The sequence below is a fragment of the Belonocnema kinseyi genome, chromosome 10, assembly GCF_010883055.1.
Source record: "Belonocnema kinseyi isolate 2016_QV_RU_SX_M_011 chromosome 10, B_treatae_v1, whole genome shotgun sequence".
NCBI lineage: Eukaryota > Metazoa > Arthropoda > Insecta > Hymenoptera > Cynipidae > Belonocnema > Belonocnema kinseyi.
Window position 1 is genome coordinate 3643944 of NC_046666.1, and position 18316 is coordinate 3662259.

General features: G+C 20.7%; 1 protein-coding gene across 1 annotated transcript in view; it reads left to right on the top strand.

The window, feature by feature from the left end:
- LOC117181828 (RING-type E3 ubiquitin-protein ligase PPIL2) overlaps window positions 1–18316 on the top strand; it is a 69615-nt gene that overhangs the window by 6982 nt on the left and 44317 nt on the right. The window contains exons 2-7 of the mRNA XM_033374824.1: window positions 1965–2331; window positions 2409–2574; window positions 10404–10552; window positions 10625–10748; window positions 16545–16693; window positions 16760–16911. Of these exons, the coding sequence (XP_033230715.1) occupies window positions 1965–2331; window positions 2409–2574; window positions 10404–10552; window positions 10625–10748; window positions 16545–16693; window positions 16760–16911 (1107 nt within the window). The remainder of the gene's footprint in view (window positions 1–1964; window positions 2332–2408; window positions 2575–10403; window positions 10553–10624; window positions 10749–16544; window positions 16694–16759; window positions 16912–18316) is intronic.

An 18316-nucleotide genomic window follows, 5' to 3' on the forward strand; every position in this document is an offset into this window, starting at 1 on the left:
TTTTTAATTATTTTTTAATAAATTGTTTACAAAAAAAATTTCAACAAAATAATCAGATTTTTAACAAAAGAGATGAATTTTCAACTGAAAAAGATTAATTTTTAGCTAAGAAAGACCAATTTTCAACTAAAAATGAGACATTTCCAAACAAAAGTGTAAGTTACATTTTTAATTATTTTTTAATAAATTGTTTACAAAAAAAATTTCAACAAAATAATCAGATTTTTAACAAAAGAGATGAATTTTCACCTGAAAAAGATTAATTTTTAGTTAAAAATACCAATTTTCAGCTAAAAACGATACATTTCCAATCAAAAATGAAAGTTACATTTTTAATTATCTTTTAATAAATTGCTTACAAAAAAAAATTTTTTTGCAACAAAATAATCAGATTTTTAACAAAAGAGATGAATTTTCAACTGAAAAAGATTAATTTTTAGCTAAAAATACCAATTTTCAGCTAAAAACGATAATTTCCAATCAAAAATAAAAGTTACATTTTTAATTATTTTTTAATAAATTGTTTACAAAAAAATTTTTTTTTCAACAAAATAATCAGATTTTTAACAAAAGAGATGAATTTTCAACTGGAAAAGATTAATTTTTAGCTAAAAATACCAATTTTCAGCTAAAAACGATACATTTCCAATCAAAAATGAAAGTTACATTTTTAATTTTTTTTAATAAATTGCTTACAAAAAAATTTTTTTTTGCAACAAAATAATCAGATTTTTAACAAAAGAGATGAATTTTCAACTGAAAAACAATGTTATTTCCGACATATAGATAAATTTTCAACTAAAATTATGCATATCCAACCAAACAATAAATTTTAAATTCAATTAATTTTGACATATATTTAGAAGTTCTGAAAAAATATCTAAAACAATTTTAAATTTAAAACAAATTGAAAACAACTTCTAGATTTCTCAAGATTTTGAAATAAAATTTTGAAGCTTTCCAAGGATGTTTAAACTATTTAAAAAAAAAAAAATTGAATTTCTAATTTAAGAAGTGCCCAGTTAAAAATTTCATTATTGATTCAAAATTCGTTTATATTTGCAACAAAAAAAAATTAATTTTTTAAATCTAAAGTTTAGCTAGTCCGTTTTTTGTTTGAAATTTATTTTTTCAGTTAAAAAATGAACTATTAGCTTAATATTTATGTGTTTTGTTAAAATTTCGTTTTTCAAGTTAGAAAATTAATCTTTTTCGTAGATAATTGAAATATTTTTGTGAAAAATTGAACAATTTTGTTGAAAATTCGTGTATTTTTTTGTTTTTAAAAATAAATGTTTTTAAATAAAAATTAAACTGTTCCATTTTTGACTGTAACTTAAAATTTTCTAGTTGAAAATTGAACTATTTTCTTAACAATTGTACTATTTCGTTGAAATTCGTTTTGTTTTTTGTAAAAAATTAATTAAAAAAAAAATAAAATGTCACTTCCATTTTTGGTTGAAAAGTAATCTTTTTTTATTTGAAGATTCAACTATTTTCATTTTTTCAATATTTCAATATTTAATGTTCCCAGTTTAAAATTCCTTAAAATTATATAATTTTGACAATTTTAAAGTTTACAAATATTTATTTATATGGAAAAATGTTAGTACCCTTAGTTTTGTACGCGTAAATTATTGAGCATTTGAACAAAAAAATTTTTAATTAAAAACTTTTAAATTTCAATTTTAAAAGTTCAAAATTTAACAGTTTTTATTATCTCAAGTGGAAATTTTGTTAGCTTTAGTGTTCCATTTTTAAAATTTTATTGACTGTGAAAAAATTTTGCGAGCCGGGAAATGACCGGGAATTTATTTTTTCGATTAAAACAGCCACCCTGAATATTCCAATTCGTTTAATTGATAAAAAAAACTCTGAAATCGTCAGAGAATTTTTTCCAGGATTTGAGTAATCCTGGTCTCGTAAAATAAATTTTTATTTCCAAGCATTAAAAAATTTCCCAGGTATTTAACCTATACAGAGTGGACGACTCTCTATGGTGGAAAAAAATCGGGACCAGAGGAAGTCGGAGAAGATTCAACATTTCGTCGATTGCCCTTCGATCACTGCTGTTTAAGTTTACAACCTTTTGAACATCCATATTGCGATGGAAACGGGAATATTTTCGAATTAGCGGCCCTCGTTCCCTACGTAAAACAGCACAAGCACAATCCCGTAACTGGGAAATCCATTGACGTAAAATCACTGACAAAATTAAATTTTTTCAAAAACGCAGAGGGCCAGTATCATTGTCCAGTTTTGTTTAAAATTTTTTCTAAACATTCTCACATCGTCGCTGTTAAAACTACCGGCAATGTCTTCTCTTATGAGGTAATTTTATAATTTATATAATTACGATTGAATAAAAAATATTTCAGAGATTGTATTATTTTTTTAATAATTTTCAGGCAGTGGAACAATTAAATATAAAGACACGAAATTGGAAAGATTTGATCAACGATGAACCTTTCACGAGGAAGGAACTCATCACAATTCAAAATCCCAGTGATGTGAAGAAGTTTAATTTATCTAGTTTTCATCACATCAAGCATAATTTGAGAGTCGAGGATGAAGGTGAGCTTAATTTATAGAAGGGTGGAATGAAAATTAAAAAATATGAAATTTTTACGCGAAAAATTAGCGTATTGGGATCCAATTTTGAATGAAAATATACATTTTTTCGTTGAAAATTCAAGTGAGTGATTAAATATTCAAATATTTTGTTAAAAATTAATTATCTCGTAGAAAAGTTGCCTTTTTGGAAATAAAATTAATCTTCTTACTTGAAAATTAATTTTTTTGGCTGGAAATTGAAATATTTTGTTAAAAATTCGTGTTTCACGGTCAAAAATATATATTTTTTTAACTGAAAATTTCACTTTTATTCTTGATAATTCGTATTTCTTCGTAGAACATTTTTTTTAGTTGAAAATTAGTTTATTTAACTGAAAATTTAACTTTTCCGTTTTTTATTTCATATTTCTTTTTTTTTTTAGTTGAAAATTCAACTAATGCTCGAAAATTTAACTATTTTGTTGAAAGCTCTTTGTTTTTTGTTAAGCATTATTTTTTTAAATATAGAAAGTAAATATTCTATTTTTGGTTGAATTTTTTTTATTTGAAAAATCAACTATACTTGGTTGTTTTTTTTTTGTTGAAAATTAGTTGTTTTTTTTTGTTGAAAGTTAGTTTTTTTTTTTACTTAAAATTTCACTTTTCCCTTTTTTATTTCATTTTTATCTTTTTAGTTGACAATTTAACTATTTACATGAAAATTGAACTATTTCGTTGAAAATGTTATTTTTGTTGTTTTAAAAAAATTCATTTTTTAAATAAAAAATGTCTATATTCAATCTTTGTTTAAAAATTTATCTTTTTAGTTGAAAATTCAAATATTTGTTTAAAGTTCATGTATTTTGTTAAAAATTTGTCCTTTTTGTTTAGAAATTAGTTTTTTTTCTGGTTGAAAATCCATTTTTTTAAACTGAAAATTGAACTGTTATTCCATTTTTGATTGTATATTTATCTTTTTAGTAGAAAATTCAAGCATTTATTCCAAATTCATGTATTTTGTTACAAATTCGCCTTTTTTAAATAAAAATTCATTTTACAAAATTCAAAATTCGTTTATATTTGCAAAACAAAAAATTAATTTTTTAAATCTAAAGTTTAGCTACTCCATTTTTTGTTTAAAATGTATCTTTTTAGTTAAAAATTTAACTATTTGCTTAAAATTTATGTGATTTATTAAAATTTCATTTTTCAACTTAGAAAATTAATCTTTTTTGCAGAAAATTGAAATATTGCGGTGAAGAATTGAATTTTTTGTTAAATATTTATTTTTTTTATTGTTTTAAATTATTATTTTTTTTTAACTGAAAATTTCACTTTTCCGTTTTTTATTTCATTTTTATCTTTTTAGTTGACAATTCAACTATTTACATGAAAATTGAACTATTTTGTTGAAAATGTTTTTTTTGTGTGTGGAAAAAGTGCATTTTTTAATATAAAATGCACTTTTTCCACTTTTTTTTAAAAATTGACATTTTTTAATTGAATATTAAACTGTTTGTTTAAAGTGAGTATATTTTGTTAAAAGTGTGTCCTTTTTGTTTGAAAATGAATTTTTATGCTTCAAATATCATCTTTTTGTTTAGAAATTCTTTTTTTTTCTAGTTGAAAATCCATTTTTTTTAACTGAAAATTTAACTATTGATTCAAAATTAATTTATTTTTGCAACAAAAAAAGTAATTTTTTTTAATATAAATTTTAGCCACTTCATTTTTGTTTGAAAATTCAAGCATTTATTCCAAATTCATGTATGTTGTTACAAATTCGTCTTTTTATTAAAAATTCTTTTTTTTTTTGTTGAAAATTAATTTTTTTAACTGAATTTTTTCTATTATTCCATTTTATATTGCATATTGATCTTTTTAGTAGTAAATTCAACCATTTGCTTCAAAATTTAATTATTGATTCAAAATTCGTTATAATTTCAAAAAAAAAAATTAATTTTTTAAATCTAAAGTTTAGCTACTCCATTTTTTGTTTAAAATGTACCTTTTCAGTTAAAAAATTAACTATTTGCTTAATATTTATATGTTTTGTTAGAATTTTGTTTTTCAATTTTAGAAAATTAATTTTCTTACTTGAAAATTAATCTTTTTGTTAGAAAATCGAAATATTTTGATGAAAAATTGAATTATTTTGTTAGAAATTCGATTTTTTTTTAAATTACTTTGTTCAATTGATAATTTAACTTCTATTTTTTATTCTAAATTTATCTTTTTAGTTGGAAATTTAAATACATATTTGGTTGGAAATTCACCTTTCTCTGTAGAAAATTAATCTCCTTAATTGAAATATAATCTTTTTCATTAAAAATTCTTTTTTTTTGTTGTTGAAAATTAGTTTTTTTTTTTAATTGAAACATTATCTTTTCCGTATTTTATTTCATATTTATCTTTTTAGTTGACAATTCAACCATTTCCTTGAAAATTTAACTATTGATTCAAAATTCGATTATTTTTGCAAACAGAAAAGTAATTTTTTGAATATAAATTTTAGCCACACAATTTTTGGTTGAAAATTCAAGCATTTGTTCCAAATTCATATATTTTGTTACAAATTCGTCTTTTTTGTTAGAAAATGATTTTTTTTTGCTTGAAATATCATCTTTTTGATTAAAAATTCATTTTTTTCTGTTTGAAAATTAATTTTTTTAACTGAAAATTTTACTATTATATAATTTTATATTGTATATTTATCTTTTTAATAGACAATGAACTATTTGCTTAAAATTTATATGTTTTGTTAAAATTTTGTTTTTCAATTTTAGAAAATTAATCTTCTTACTTGAAAATCAATCTTTTCGGTAGAAAATTGAAATATTGTGGTAAAAAATTCAATTTTTTTGTTAAACATCGTTTTTTTGTTGTTGAAAATTAAATTTTTTCAACTGAAAATTGCACTTTTCCGTTTTTTAATTCATATTGATTTTTTTCAGTTAAAAATTTAACTATTTGCTCGAAAATTTAACTATTTTGTTGAAAATAGTTTTTGTCTCTAAAAAAATTCAATTTTTCAAAATATGAAATGTAAATATTCCATTTTTGGTTGCATATTTATCTTTTTAGTAGAAAATTCAACCATTTGCGTGAAAATTTAACAATTGATTCAAAATGTTTGGTTGAAAATTCAATCATTTGTTTTAAATTCATGTATTTTTTTCACAAATTCGTCTTTTTTGATAGGAAATTAATTATTTGTTGTTGAAAAATCAATAATTTGGTTAAAATTATATTTATTTTGTTGAAAAAACGTTTCTAGTAGAAAATTAATATTTTTTAGCCATGAATTCAACTATATTGTTAAGAATTTAAATGTATGGTAAAAAAATCGTCTTTTCTAGTAGAAAATATCTTTTTCTCTTATTTATTTTAATTTAAATTCGAACCAAATTAATAAAATTTCTTAAAGAAAATCTCACCATTTTTTGTTTAAAGTTTATTCTTCCAGTTGAAAAATTTACTATTAAATTTTTGGTTCAGATTTTATCTTTTTTTGGTTAAAACTTTTGATATTGGATTGAAAAATTATTTTTGTTGAAAGTTTCACCATTTTGTATGAAATGCAACTATTTGGTGCAAAATTCAACTTTTTTTTTTAAATTTCGTCTTTTTCGGCTTCAAAATTCAACAATAATTCAGTGGGAAATTTTACTATTCTGTTGGAAATTCGTCTCTTTTAATCAAATCCAACTTTCTTCATTTTAAATAAAAATCTTTTTTTATTGAAATTAAATTAGCTTTTTTTTGAAAATCAATTTTTTTAACTGAAAATTGGAATATCTTTTTTACAAATTCATATTTTTAAAAATTAAAAAATCATTTTTTTCTGGTTGAAAATTCATTTTTTTAACTGAAAATTTTACTATTATTCAATTTTATATTGCATATTTATATTTTTAATAGAAAATTCAACCATTTGCTTAAAAATTTAATTATTGATTCCAAATTTGTACATATTTGCAACAAAAAAAAATAATTTTTTTTTAATCTAAAGTTTAGCTACTCCATTTTTAGTTTGAAATTAATTATTTTAGTTAAAAAATGAATGATGTGCCAAATATTTATGTGTTTTGTTGAAATTTCGTTTTTCAAGTTAGAAAATTAATCTCACTTAAAAATGAATCTTTTTGGTAGAAAATTGAAATATTCGGTAAAAAATTAAACAATTTTTTTTTAAATTCGTGTATTTTGTTTTTGTTAAAAATAAATGTTTTTAAAAAAATTAAACTTTTCCATTTTTTACTGTAACTTAAAATTTTGTATTTGAAAATTCGTCCTTTAAGGCACATATTTTTTTTTGGAATTTGTATGTCAAGACAGAAAATTAATCTTCTTACTTGGAAATTTATATTTTTAGTTTAAAATAGAAATATTTTGGTGAAAAATTTAATTATTTTGTTGAAAATTCTTGTATTTTTTTTTTCAAAATTGTACTATTTGCTTAAAAATTGTACTATTTCGTGGAAATTTATTGTATTTTTGTAAAAAATTGATTTAATATAATTAAATGTTAATATTTCATTTTTGGTTAAAAATTAATCTTTTTTAGTTGAAAATTCATATATTTTGTTAAAAATTCGTCCTTTGAGGTAGACAATTTTCAAAAAATTTATTTTTTAAGACAGAAAATTAATATTTCTACTTGGAAATTTATCTTCTCAGTTTAAATTGGAATATTTCGTTGAAAAATTTAACTATTTTTTTAAAAAATTCATGTATTTTTGAAATAATTCTGTTCGTTAAAAATGATATTTTTAAAAATAAAAATTAAACTGTTCCATTTTTTACTGTAACTTCAAATTTTGTAGTTGAAAATTGAACTATTTTCTTAAAAATTGTACTATTTCTTTGAAATTCGTTTTGTTTGTTGTAAAAAAAAAAATAATCTTACTGTTCCATTTTTGGCTGAAAAGTAACCTTTTTAAGTTGAAAATTCATATATTTTGTTAAAAATTCGTCTTTTAAGGTAGAAAATCGTAAAAAATTTATTTTTTGAGACAGAAAATTAATCTTTTTGCTTGGAAATTTATCTTCTCAGTTTAAATTGGAATATTTTGTTGAAAAATTTAACTATTTTTTTTTTAAATTCATGTATTTTTGAAATAATTTTGTTCGTTAAAAATGATATTTTTAAAAATAAAAATTAAACTGTTCCATTTTTTACTGTAACTTCAAATTTTGTAGTTGAAAATTGAACTATTTTCTTAAAAATTGTACTATTTCGTAGAAATTCGTTTTGTTTTTTGTAAAAAAATTAATACAAAAAAATAATGTTACTATTCCATTTTTGGAAAAAGTAATCTTTTAAAGTTGAAAATTCAACCATTTTCATGAAAATTTATATATTTTGTTAAAAATTCGTCCTTTAAGGTAGAAATTTAAAAAAAAATTATATTTTAAGACAGAAAATTAATCTTCTTACTTGGAAATTTATCTTTTTAGTTAAAAATTGAAATATTTTTGTGAAAAATTGAACTATTTTGTTAAAAATTCGTGTATTTTTAAAATCATTTTTTTCGTTGAAAAATATCCTTTTTAAATAAAAATTAAACTGTTCCATTTTTTACTGTAATTTCAAATTTTGTAGTTGAAAATTGAACTATTCTCTTAATAATTGTACTATTTCGTTGAAATTCGTTTTGCTTTTTGTAAGAAATTTATTTATAAAAATAAAATGTTACTGTTCCATTTTTGGCTGAAAAGTAACCTTTTTAAGTTGAAAATTCATATATTTTGTTAAAAATTCGTCCTTTAAGGTAGAAAATTTCTAAAAAATTTATATTTTAAGACAGAAAATTAATCTTCTCACTTGGAAATTTATCTTTTCAGTTTGAAATTGAAATACTTTGGTGAAAAATTTAACTATTTTGTTGAAAATTCGTGTATTCTTTGTTTAAGAATTAATTTGTTTAACTTGGAAATTCAACTTATTCATTTTTTATTGTAACATAAATTTTGTAGTTGAAAATTGAACTATTTGCTTAAAAATTGTACTATTTCGTTAAAATTCGTTTTGTATTTTGTAGAAAATTGGTTTAAAAATATAAAATGTTACTATTCCATTGTTGGGAAAAGTAATCTTTTTTTTATGACAATTCAACTGTTTTCTTGAAAATTCATATATTTTTCAAAAAATTTGTATTTTAAGACAGAAAATTAATTTTCTTACTTGGAAATTTATCTTTTTAGTTTAAATTTGAAATATTTTGGTGAAAAATTGCAATATTTTGTTGAAAATTCGTGCATTTTATCGTTTAAGAATTAATTTTTTTTAACTTAGCAATTCAATTGATTCATTTTTCATTATAAATTTCTATTTTTTAGTTTGAAAATTTAACTATTTGGTTAAAAGTGCATGTATTTTGTTAAAAATTCTTCTTTTTTGTAGAAAATTAATGTTTTTATTAGAAATATCATATTTTTGTTAAAAATTAGTTGTTTTTTTTCGTTAGTTGAAAATTAATTTTTCAACTAAAAATCTAACTGTTCTATTTTTGAATGTAAAGTTATCTTTTTAATTAAAATTTCAACTATTTGCTTAAATATTGATCTATTTTGATTAAATTTCATTTTTTTCTACAAAGAAACTTTTTTTTCAATTTAAAATTTAACTGGTCCATTTTTCGTTGAAAATTAATCTTTTCAAGATGAAAATTCAAATATTAGGTTGAAAATTTATGTATTTTGTTAAAATTTGTCTTTTTAGGTAAAAAATTAATCTTCTTACTTGAAAATCAATAATTTCGGTTAAAAATTGAAATCTATTTTATCTTGTGATTTCATCTTTTAGAAGAAAATTATTTTTTTTTGGTTGAAATTTTTTTTATCTGAATATTTAACTATTCTATTTTTATTTTATATTTATCTTCTTATTTTAATATCCAACTGCTTGCGTAATAATTTAACTATTTTGTTGTAAATTCCCTTTTTTTGTAAAAAATAAACTTTTTGGTTGAAAATTAATTTTTGTTGTTAAAAATTAATATTTTTGGTTGAAAATTTTATTATTTCATTAAAAGGTCGTCTACTTCATACGAAAATCCAAAATTTTGTGAAAGTCACATTCGTTGTTTTAAAATTCGCCTTTTTGGGTTAAAAATGCAACTACTTTTTTGGAAAATTCGATAAATTTAGTTAAAAATTAGATTTTTCGTGGTTAATTCAAATCTTTGTTTAAAAATTTTTTTTTTTGGTTTTAAATTGATTTTAAACCTGAAAAATTCAACTATTTTAGTTGAAATTCATAATTTTAGTCATTTTATTTAAAAATGTATCTCTTTTGTTGAAAAGTCGTCTGTTTTAGATTGGATTTTTTTTAGTTTTTTTTTTAAATTCACTCTGAAGCCTTTTAAACTCAGCTTAAATTTACAGGGATTACATCAAATTCTTTTAAATTCTCTTGAATTCTTCTCAATTTATTCCAAATTTAATGAATTCAATGAATTTTCAAGAAATTTTCGAATTGTTTTCAATTGCTTCAATTTTTATGCGTTTCATTAATTTATTTTGATTTTTAATTTTTTCCAATATTTTGAATTTAAATTGAATTTTTTCGAATTAGATCTCAATTCTTGTAAATTTATCATGATGTATTCGTTAAAATTCATCAGGAATTCTTCTACTTTTCATCGAATTCTTGTACTGTTCAATTATTCTGAATTCAAAGGAATCTTAGTAACTTTCGGTCACTTTTCAGCTTTAAATACGTCGTTTTTTCCCACTTTTTTGAAAATAAATTAAGCTGTGAGAGTCCCGTTAATTTGTCTAAACTCGCAGTTAATTATTATAAACATGTGTTCAATTATTAAAAATTTATTTGTCATCTACGACAGAAACTATTAGAGAACGAAATGATCCGAGTGCAAAGCTTAAGAATATTTCGAATGAGGCGAAAGCGAGTTTGGCTGAATTGGAAAGAACTTATGTAGCAAGGGAAAGTACGAGTGAGATTGCGATAGCGAAACCTGACAAATTTAATGCCGTAGGTACACAGTTTTCCTTTTTTTTTTTTATTTTATTTTTGCAAATAATTGATAATAGGGGAGGATTTTAGGCACATTATTCGACTGGAGCTGTGGCTGCTGGCTTTACGTCGACAGTTATGCCGAGAGAAACTGTTCATCAAGCCGCGATTATCGAAGAGGATCAAGTGCGATATGAACGTGTTAAAAAGAAAGGTAAAAAAAAAACAGAACATTTTTGAAAAATCATTGAAAAAAAGGAAAAGAAGGAAGGAAATTTCGAGATTCACTTATTTTTTTATTGTGGGGTTTTAATTTTAAAATAAGGTTGAACTTTTTTTATTGAAAATTTCAGGGACTCGTTAAACTAATTGCACTATTTTACACTTATTTTCAGCGATGACACTATTTTGATACTATTTCAAAAAAAAAAACTAATGTTAAAGATACTTCGCTAATTGACTAAAATAATATATTTTTTTTTTTAAAAGAAAAATTCTCAGGAAAGTGCATATAGTTTTCATCAGATAGTTTAATTTTTAAACAAAAAGATTAATTTTCTATCAGAGAAAAGAATCGTTTATAAACATTTTTACCTTTAACAGTCTAATTTTTTAAATAAAAAATATCAGTTTTTAACCAAAATTGGAGTAGTTAAATTTTCAGTCAGGAGAGCAGGGAAACTCGGAAATCCGGGAAATGGCAGTGAATTTATTTTTTGACCGGGAATTTTACAAAATTTTTAGAATAAAAATATTATCCAACTTTGATTCCAAACGTTTTTTTCTTAAATTGGTTAAATTCTGATTTTTATAAATTATATCATTTAGTTTAGAATGCTTCATTCGAAAATCTTTCATTTCAAAAATTTTCCATTTTAGATTTTTAATTTTTAAGCATATATTTTCATTTCAAGAATTTTAAAATGCTGTTTTAAAAGTTTAAAAAATTAATAAAAATTAGAAATGTTTAAAATCATAGATTTTTGTATTCAAAACAGGGTGGCCGCCGAACCGGGAAACCGGGAATTTTACGAATTTTCAGAAGAAAAATCTGCCCAAGTTCGATTTTAACAGTTTTTGAAATAATTAAAGGGCAGTTTTGAAGATTTAAACAATTAAAAATTAAAAGTATTTGAAATTGAAAATTTTTGATAAAACCAGTTTAATTTTATTAACTGTAAATATAAATAAATACATTATTTACAATTTGAGAATTTTCAGATTGTAACTCTTTCAATACGAAAATTTTAATATGAATTGAAATTAATATATCATTTTATTTTTAAATACAAATTTTCATGATTTATCAATAATATATTTTTAATTCAGAGTTTCAGGTCTTCCTTTATATCATTTTTTATATTAAATTTAATAATATATTATTTCTATTAATTTTTTTTAGTAATTAAAAAATGTAAATGTGCGTTTTACTATTTTCAACTTCAAAATAAATCCATAATACTATAGTCATAATTAAAAGTTTGTATTCAATTTAAAATATTGTGAGTCTAAATTAATTAATTTTTATCCTATTTAATCAGAAATTTCTTAATTTAGAAAAAGAATAAGTATTTCATATTTAGAAATATTTCACTCTTCATTTAAGACGAGTAAATTAAAACGAAATTTTTAAAAGAAATCGATTTGAAACTAAATTGTTTTCTATAAAAAGCTTTGAATCTTTAGATTTTCGATGAACTTTTAAATTTTTAGCGTTGCAATTTTAATTGTTCTAGTTAAAAAATGTTTAATTTATTTAAAAAATTGTTGAATTTTTATGTAGAAATAATAATTGAACACTTATTATTTGTTGAAAAAAATTGAGTAATTTTAAGAGATATTTAGAAGTTTTGAAAAGATTCAAAATTGATATTATTTCAAGTAATTCAAACGAAGTGTGTTAACATTTTTTTCAGAACTTCTAAACATATTTTAAAATCAATCGAAATTTTCCTACAATTTTTTAAAATCCTACAAGTTAAAAAAAAATCTTTTAAAAAACTTCTAAATATCTCTTAAAATTACTCTAATATTTTTACAAATAATAAGTGTTCTATTATTATTTCTAAATTCAAATTAAATTTTTATTTCATTTTCAAGAGTTTCTAAAAGTTATAGAAAAAATTCAATTCATTTTTAAATATATTTAAAAGTTCCGAAAAAAAATTCAAAAATTATTTTGAATATGGAAAAATTTAAAACCATTTCTAGATTTCTCAAGATTTTTAAATAAAATTTTGAAACTTTTAAAAGATGCCTAGACTATTTAAAATTAAAATAATTTAACTTCTAATTTAATAACGGTCAAGTTCAAAAAATTATTTTTTAATTTTTAATGTGTCTAGCTTAAAATTACTTTAAATAATATAGTTTTGAAAATTTTTATTTTATTTGAAAAGTGTTACTACCTTCCATTTGGTACTTGTAAATTTTTGAGCATTTGAATACACAATTTTTGAATTGAAAAATTTAAAAATTTAATTTTAAAAGCTTGGAATTCAAGTGTTCCACTTTGTATACTTTAATTTTTTGTTTATTGTTCATTGCTTTATATGGAAAAATGTTTAGAATATAATTAGATTTTTTAAATTTAATTGGTCGTGAAAAATGTTTGCGAACCGGGAAAAACCCGGGAAATGACCGGGAATTTTTTTCTTCGATTGAAACGGCCACCCTGGGAGAATTAATTTTCAGATTTAAAACACAAGTTTTATACACACAGTTTAATCAGGTACAAAATTGTTGAATTTTCAAGTAAAAACAAATTTTATTAAATTTTTATATGAAAAAATGAATTTTCAATAGAAAAAAAACAAATAATTTTCAATCAAAGAAATGAATTTTCGACAAAAAAGAATTATTTTAAACAAAATACAGGAATGTTAACCAATATTTTTAATTTTTAAGGAAGTTTGTAACCTGATAGTTGAATTTTTAATTAAAAAATTTCATTTTCTACAACGACAAAAAATTAAAAAAAAAAGGAATTTTCAACTAAAAAAGGACCATTTTCAACAAAAATGAAGTAGTTATTAATTTTCTACCGCAAAGATTAAATTTCTATAAAAAAATCGACAAAAAATGTTGTTAAATTTTTAGGTATAATAATTAATGTTCTATACAAAAACTAATTTTCAACCAAAGAAAGGAAATGTCAACAAGAAGATTAATTTTTTATAAAAAAAAGAATCCTTTTTAACAAAAACACATAAATTTACAACCTAATAGTTGAATTTTCATTTAAAAAGGTTCATTTTGCACCAAAAAGATTAAATTTTTTTAAAAAACTGCGACAAAACATTTCGTTTTTTACCAAAAAAGGTTTTTTTTTAACAACATACAGGAATTTTCAACCAAAAAGGTCTTTTTTATAATAAATTGGATTTACAAAGGAAAATTCAACCATTATATTTTCGTTTGAAAATTGAAATTTTTTATTTAAAAATTAAAGTATTTGCTTGAGAATATATGTACTTTGTGGAAAATTCGTCTTTATTTGTAAAAAATTAATCTTTGTGATGAAAAATTCATATTTTTGTTAGGTATAAAATTCAACTATTCCAGTTGGTTCATAGTTTGTCTTTCTAATTGAAAATTTAACTATTTCGTTGAAAATTCACTTATTTTGTTAAAAAATCAATTTTTTGTAGAAAAAAGTTAATCTCTTTTTTTTTTAATTCTTTTTTTTTCGGTTAAAAATTCAAGTATTTCAGATAAATATTTTAGTTGAAAAATCATCTTTTAGGTTGGAAATGAAATTACTTGGTTGAAAGTTACACTTGTTTATTAAAAATTAATTTTTTTATTGAGGATTCGTCATTTTAATTAAATATTGATTTCTTTGTTTGAAAGATAGCTGTTTAATTGAAAACTTGCTTTTTATTCGGATAAAAAAGAATGTTTGTTTTTCAGAAAATTTAACTATTTAGTTAAAAACTTATTTTTTTTTTTGTTCAACATTAGTTTCTTTTAAATGAAAATGTAAATATTATTCCAGTTGAATATTCCATAATTTAAGTTAAAAATTTATCTCTTTGATTGAATATTCATTTTTTGATTAGTTCATTCATTTGATTCATTATATTTTTTAGATGAAAATTCGTTTTTTTTTACTTCAAAATTCAGCAGCTTGGTTGAATATTTGTCTTCTTTAATTGAAAATTTAAGTAGTATAGTAAAAATTCATGTATTTTTGTATTTCTGTTAAATATTCATAATTTTAGTTTAAAATTAATAATTTTTTTCGTTTAAAAGTCAAATATTTGAGTTGAAGGTTCACCAGTTTAGCAGAAAATTCATCGGTTTTGTTGAATTTTTGCTTCAAAAATTGATTTTCTTGTTTGAAAATTCATATTTTTCGTTGAAAATTCAAATATTTCAGTTTTAGTATTCATAATTTTTTTCGAAAATTTGTCCTTTTTGTTAAAAATTCATATGTGGTTTAAAATTTTTACTTTTTAATTTAGTTTTTTTTTTTCATTATTATTTTTTAACCGAAAATTTATCTATTCCAATGGAATATTTTATCATTTTATTTTAAATTCATCTTTTTGTTTAATATTATTTTTTTTTTAATGAATCTTCAAATATTCAATATTTGGTTGAAAAATGAATCTCTTTTAGTTTAAAATTTGTCTTTTTAGGTAGAAATTAATCTTCTTCGTTGGAAATTCACCTTTTTGGTTAAAAAATATCTTATTCTTCTTAAAGATTCTTCATTTCAGTTGAAAAAATTTTTATTTTAAATTTAATTACTTCAGAAAAGATTAATTATTTTGTTGGAAATTCTTTTTTTTTTGGTAGCAATTAATCTTTTTCTTTCAAAATTCAATATTTTGTTAAAAACTCATGTTTTCGATTTAAAATATATCCATTGTAGTTGAAGATTCGTCATTTTAATTGAAAATTTCATAGTCAGTTTGAAAATTAATTTTTTAAACTATAACTGTAACTATTTCATTTTCTGTTGATTTTTTTTTCAAGTTTAAAATTCAACTGTTTGTTTTAACATTTGTCTTCTTTGATTTAAAATTTGAGAAGATCCTTCAAAAATCATGTATTCTGTTGAAAAATCGTCTTTTCTGTTATAAAATTATTCTTATTTTAAAAATTAATCTTTTTGTTTGAAAATTTATTTTTATTCTGAAATATTAATTTTCTTAACTGTAAATTTAACTATTCCATTTTTTATTAAAAATTAGTATTTTTAGTTGAAAATTGAACTATTTTGTCGAAAATTCTTGTAATTTCTGAAAAAAATCTTATTTTTTATAAACAGATAATGATTTTGGTTAAGAAATTAAATTAATCCAGTTAAAAATTCATAATTTTATTTGAAAATCCATTTTCTTGGTTTAAAATTTATCAAATTTGTTTGTTTTTTTAATGAAAAATTATTTTTTTAACCGTAAATTTAATTATTCCTGTTTTCCTTGAAAATCGATATAAAATAAATATTTTTTTAAATTATTACTGAAATTCATGGACTTGAGAGACAAAAACAAGAAACTATTAATTATGTCTTTAATATTATTTAATTATTTAATTAATCGATGGTATCTTGTAATATGATTTTTCAAAGCTTTCTAAATTAAACATATTAATTGAACAACAAAAAAGTGGAAAAAAATTATTTATAATAAACTCAATAAACTGTATACATATTCCGAGTCGATTGTTAAAAAAATTCGAAGTATTTGAAAGTTTATTTTGTTGAAAATACATGTATTTTGTTTAAAAAATCACATTTTTTCTGGAGAATTAAACTTCTTCTTTAAAAATTTAACTTTTTGGTTGAAAATTAAAATATTTCAGTTATATATTCATAAATTTATTTGAAAATTCATCATTTGATTTAAAATTTAACTATTCTAGTTGAAGATTTATCACTTTCATTTGAAAATTTATTCGTTTTACAATTTTTTTGCTCTGTTGTGTTAAAGGATATTTAAAATGAATGATATTTAGAATCGCCCCTCAGTTTTTAATTAAAAAACTGTCGATCTCTTAGGTTACGTGAGACTGATAACAAATTTCGGATCCTTGAATTTGGAACTACATTGCGACCTTGTCCCAAAAACTTGTGAAAATTTCATAAAACATTGCCAAAATGGATACTACAATGGAACCAAATTTCACCGCTCGATACGAAATTACATGGTAAGAATGAAAAAGGAAAATTTAAAAACTTGAGGGAAAAACTGATGTTTTTATTATCGAATGCAGGTTCAAGGAGGAGATCCTACAAATACGGGAAAGGGAGGCGAATCTATTTGGGGAAAGCCTTTTGAAAATGAATTTAGACCGAATCTTGTCCATCAAGGACGAGGAATTCTCTCAATGGCGAATGCTGGGACTGACACGAACGGATCACAATTGTACGTTTTTTTTTCTTTTAAATTCGACTATTTTCGAGTAATTTCCCGCTAATCCCATTTTTTCTCACTTTTCCTTTGAAAAAGATTTTTTGGTAAAAAAAAAACAACTAATTTTCAGCCATAGAAAGGAATTTTTAACTAAAATAATGCGTTTTCAATACAAAAATTAATAGTATCAACAAAAAACTGAATAGTTTAATTTTAAGTTAGAGAAATAAGTTTTTAACCTGATACAATAAATTATCAACTAACTAATTAATTTTTTAATTAACAAGGTTAATTTACTAAAAAAAAATCATTTTTAACAACAACAAAAAAACATGAATTTTTATCCAAATATTTTAATTTTTAATAGAATTTTTTGACCTAATAGTTCAATTTAAATAAATAAAATACATTTTCAACCAAACAAATGAATTTTCTACTAATGATTTTTAGGTTACAAAATAAATTTTTATAAAATAATTTTGAACCAAAAGAAATTAAATTTTAACCAAAAATATTAATTATCTACCAAAAAATATAACTTTCAACAAAATAGATTAATTTTCAACAGAAAAAATAATAAATTTATAGAAAAAAAATCGAATAGTTTAATTTTAAGTTAGAAAAATAAGTTTTTAACCTGATACATTAAATTTTCAATCAAAGAAATTAAATTTCAAACAAAAAGATTAATTTTCTACCGAATAAGAATATTTTTTAACTAAATACATAAATTTTCAATCACATATTTTAATTTTTAATCGAATTTTGAACCTAATAGTTGAATTTTTAATCAAAAGGGTTAATTTTTAACCAAAAAGAGTATAATTTAGTTTCCAGTTAGAGAAATAGGTTTTAAACAAATAAAATAAATGTTCAATCAAACAAATTAATTTTCTACCATAAAACTTAAATTTCTATCATCAAAAATTTTCGTTCAATTTTTGTGGTAAAAAATTATTTTTTAATAAATAAACTCATTTTCAACCAAAGAAATGAAATTTCAACCAAAAAGATTAATTTTCTACTTAAAAAAGACAAATTTTCAACTAAAAAATACCAATTTTTAACAAAAAATAGAATAATTGAATTTTCATTAAAAAAACAATTGTTTAAACAAATAAAATAAATTTGAAAGCAAATAAATTAATTTAAATCCACAAAGATTAAATTTGTACCGAAAAAAAATTCGAAACAAAATTTGTTAAAAAAAATCATTTTTAACAAAAAACCTAAATTTTCAACCTAGTTGAGTTTTCAATCGAAAAGGTTAATTTTATACTTAAAAAAGGCAAATTGTTAACTAAAAAATATGAACTTTTAACATAAAATACAACAGTTTAATTTTCATTAAAAAAATAATTGTTTAAACAAATAAAATAAATTTGAAAGCAAACAAATTAATTTAAATCCACAAAGA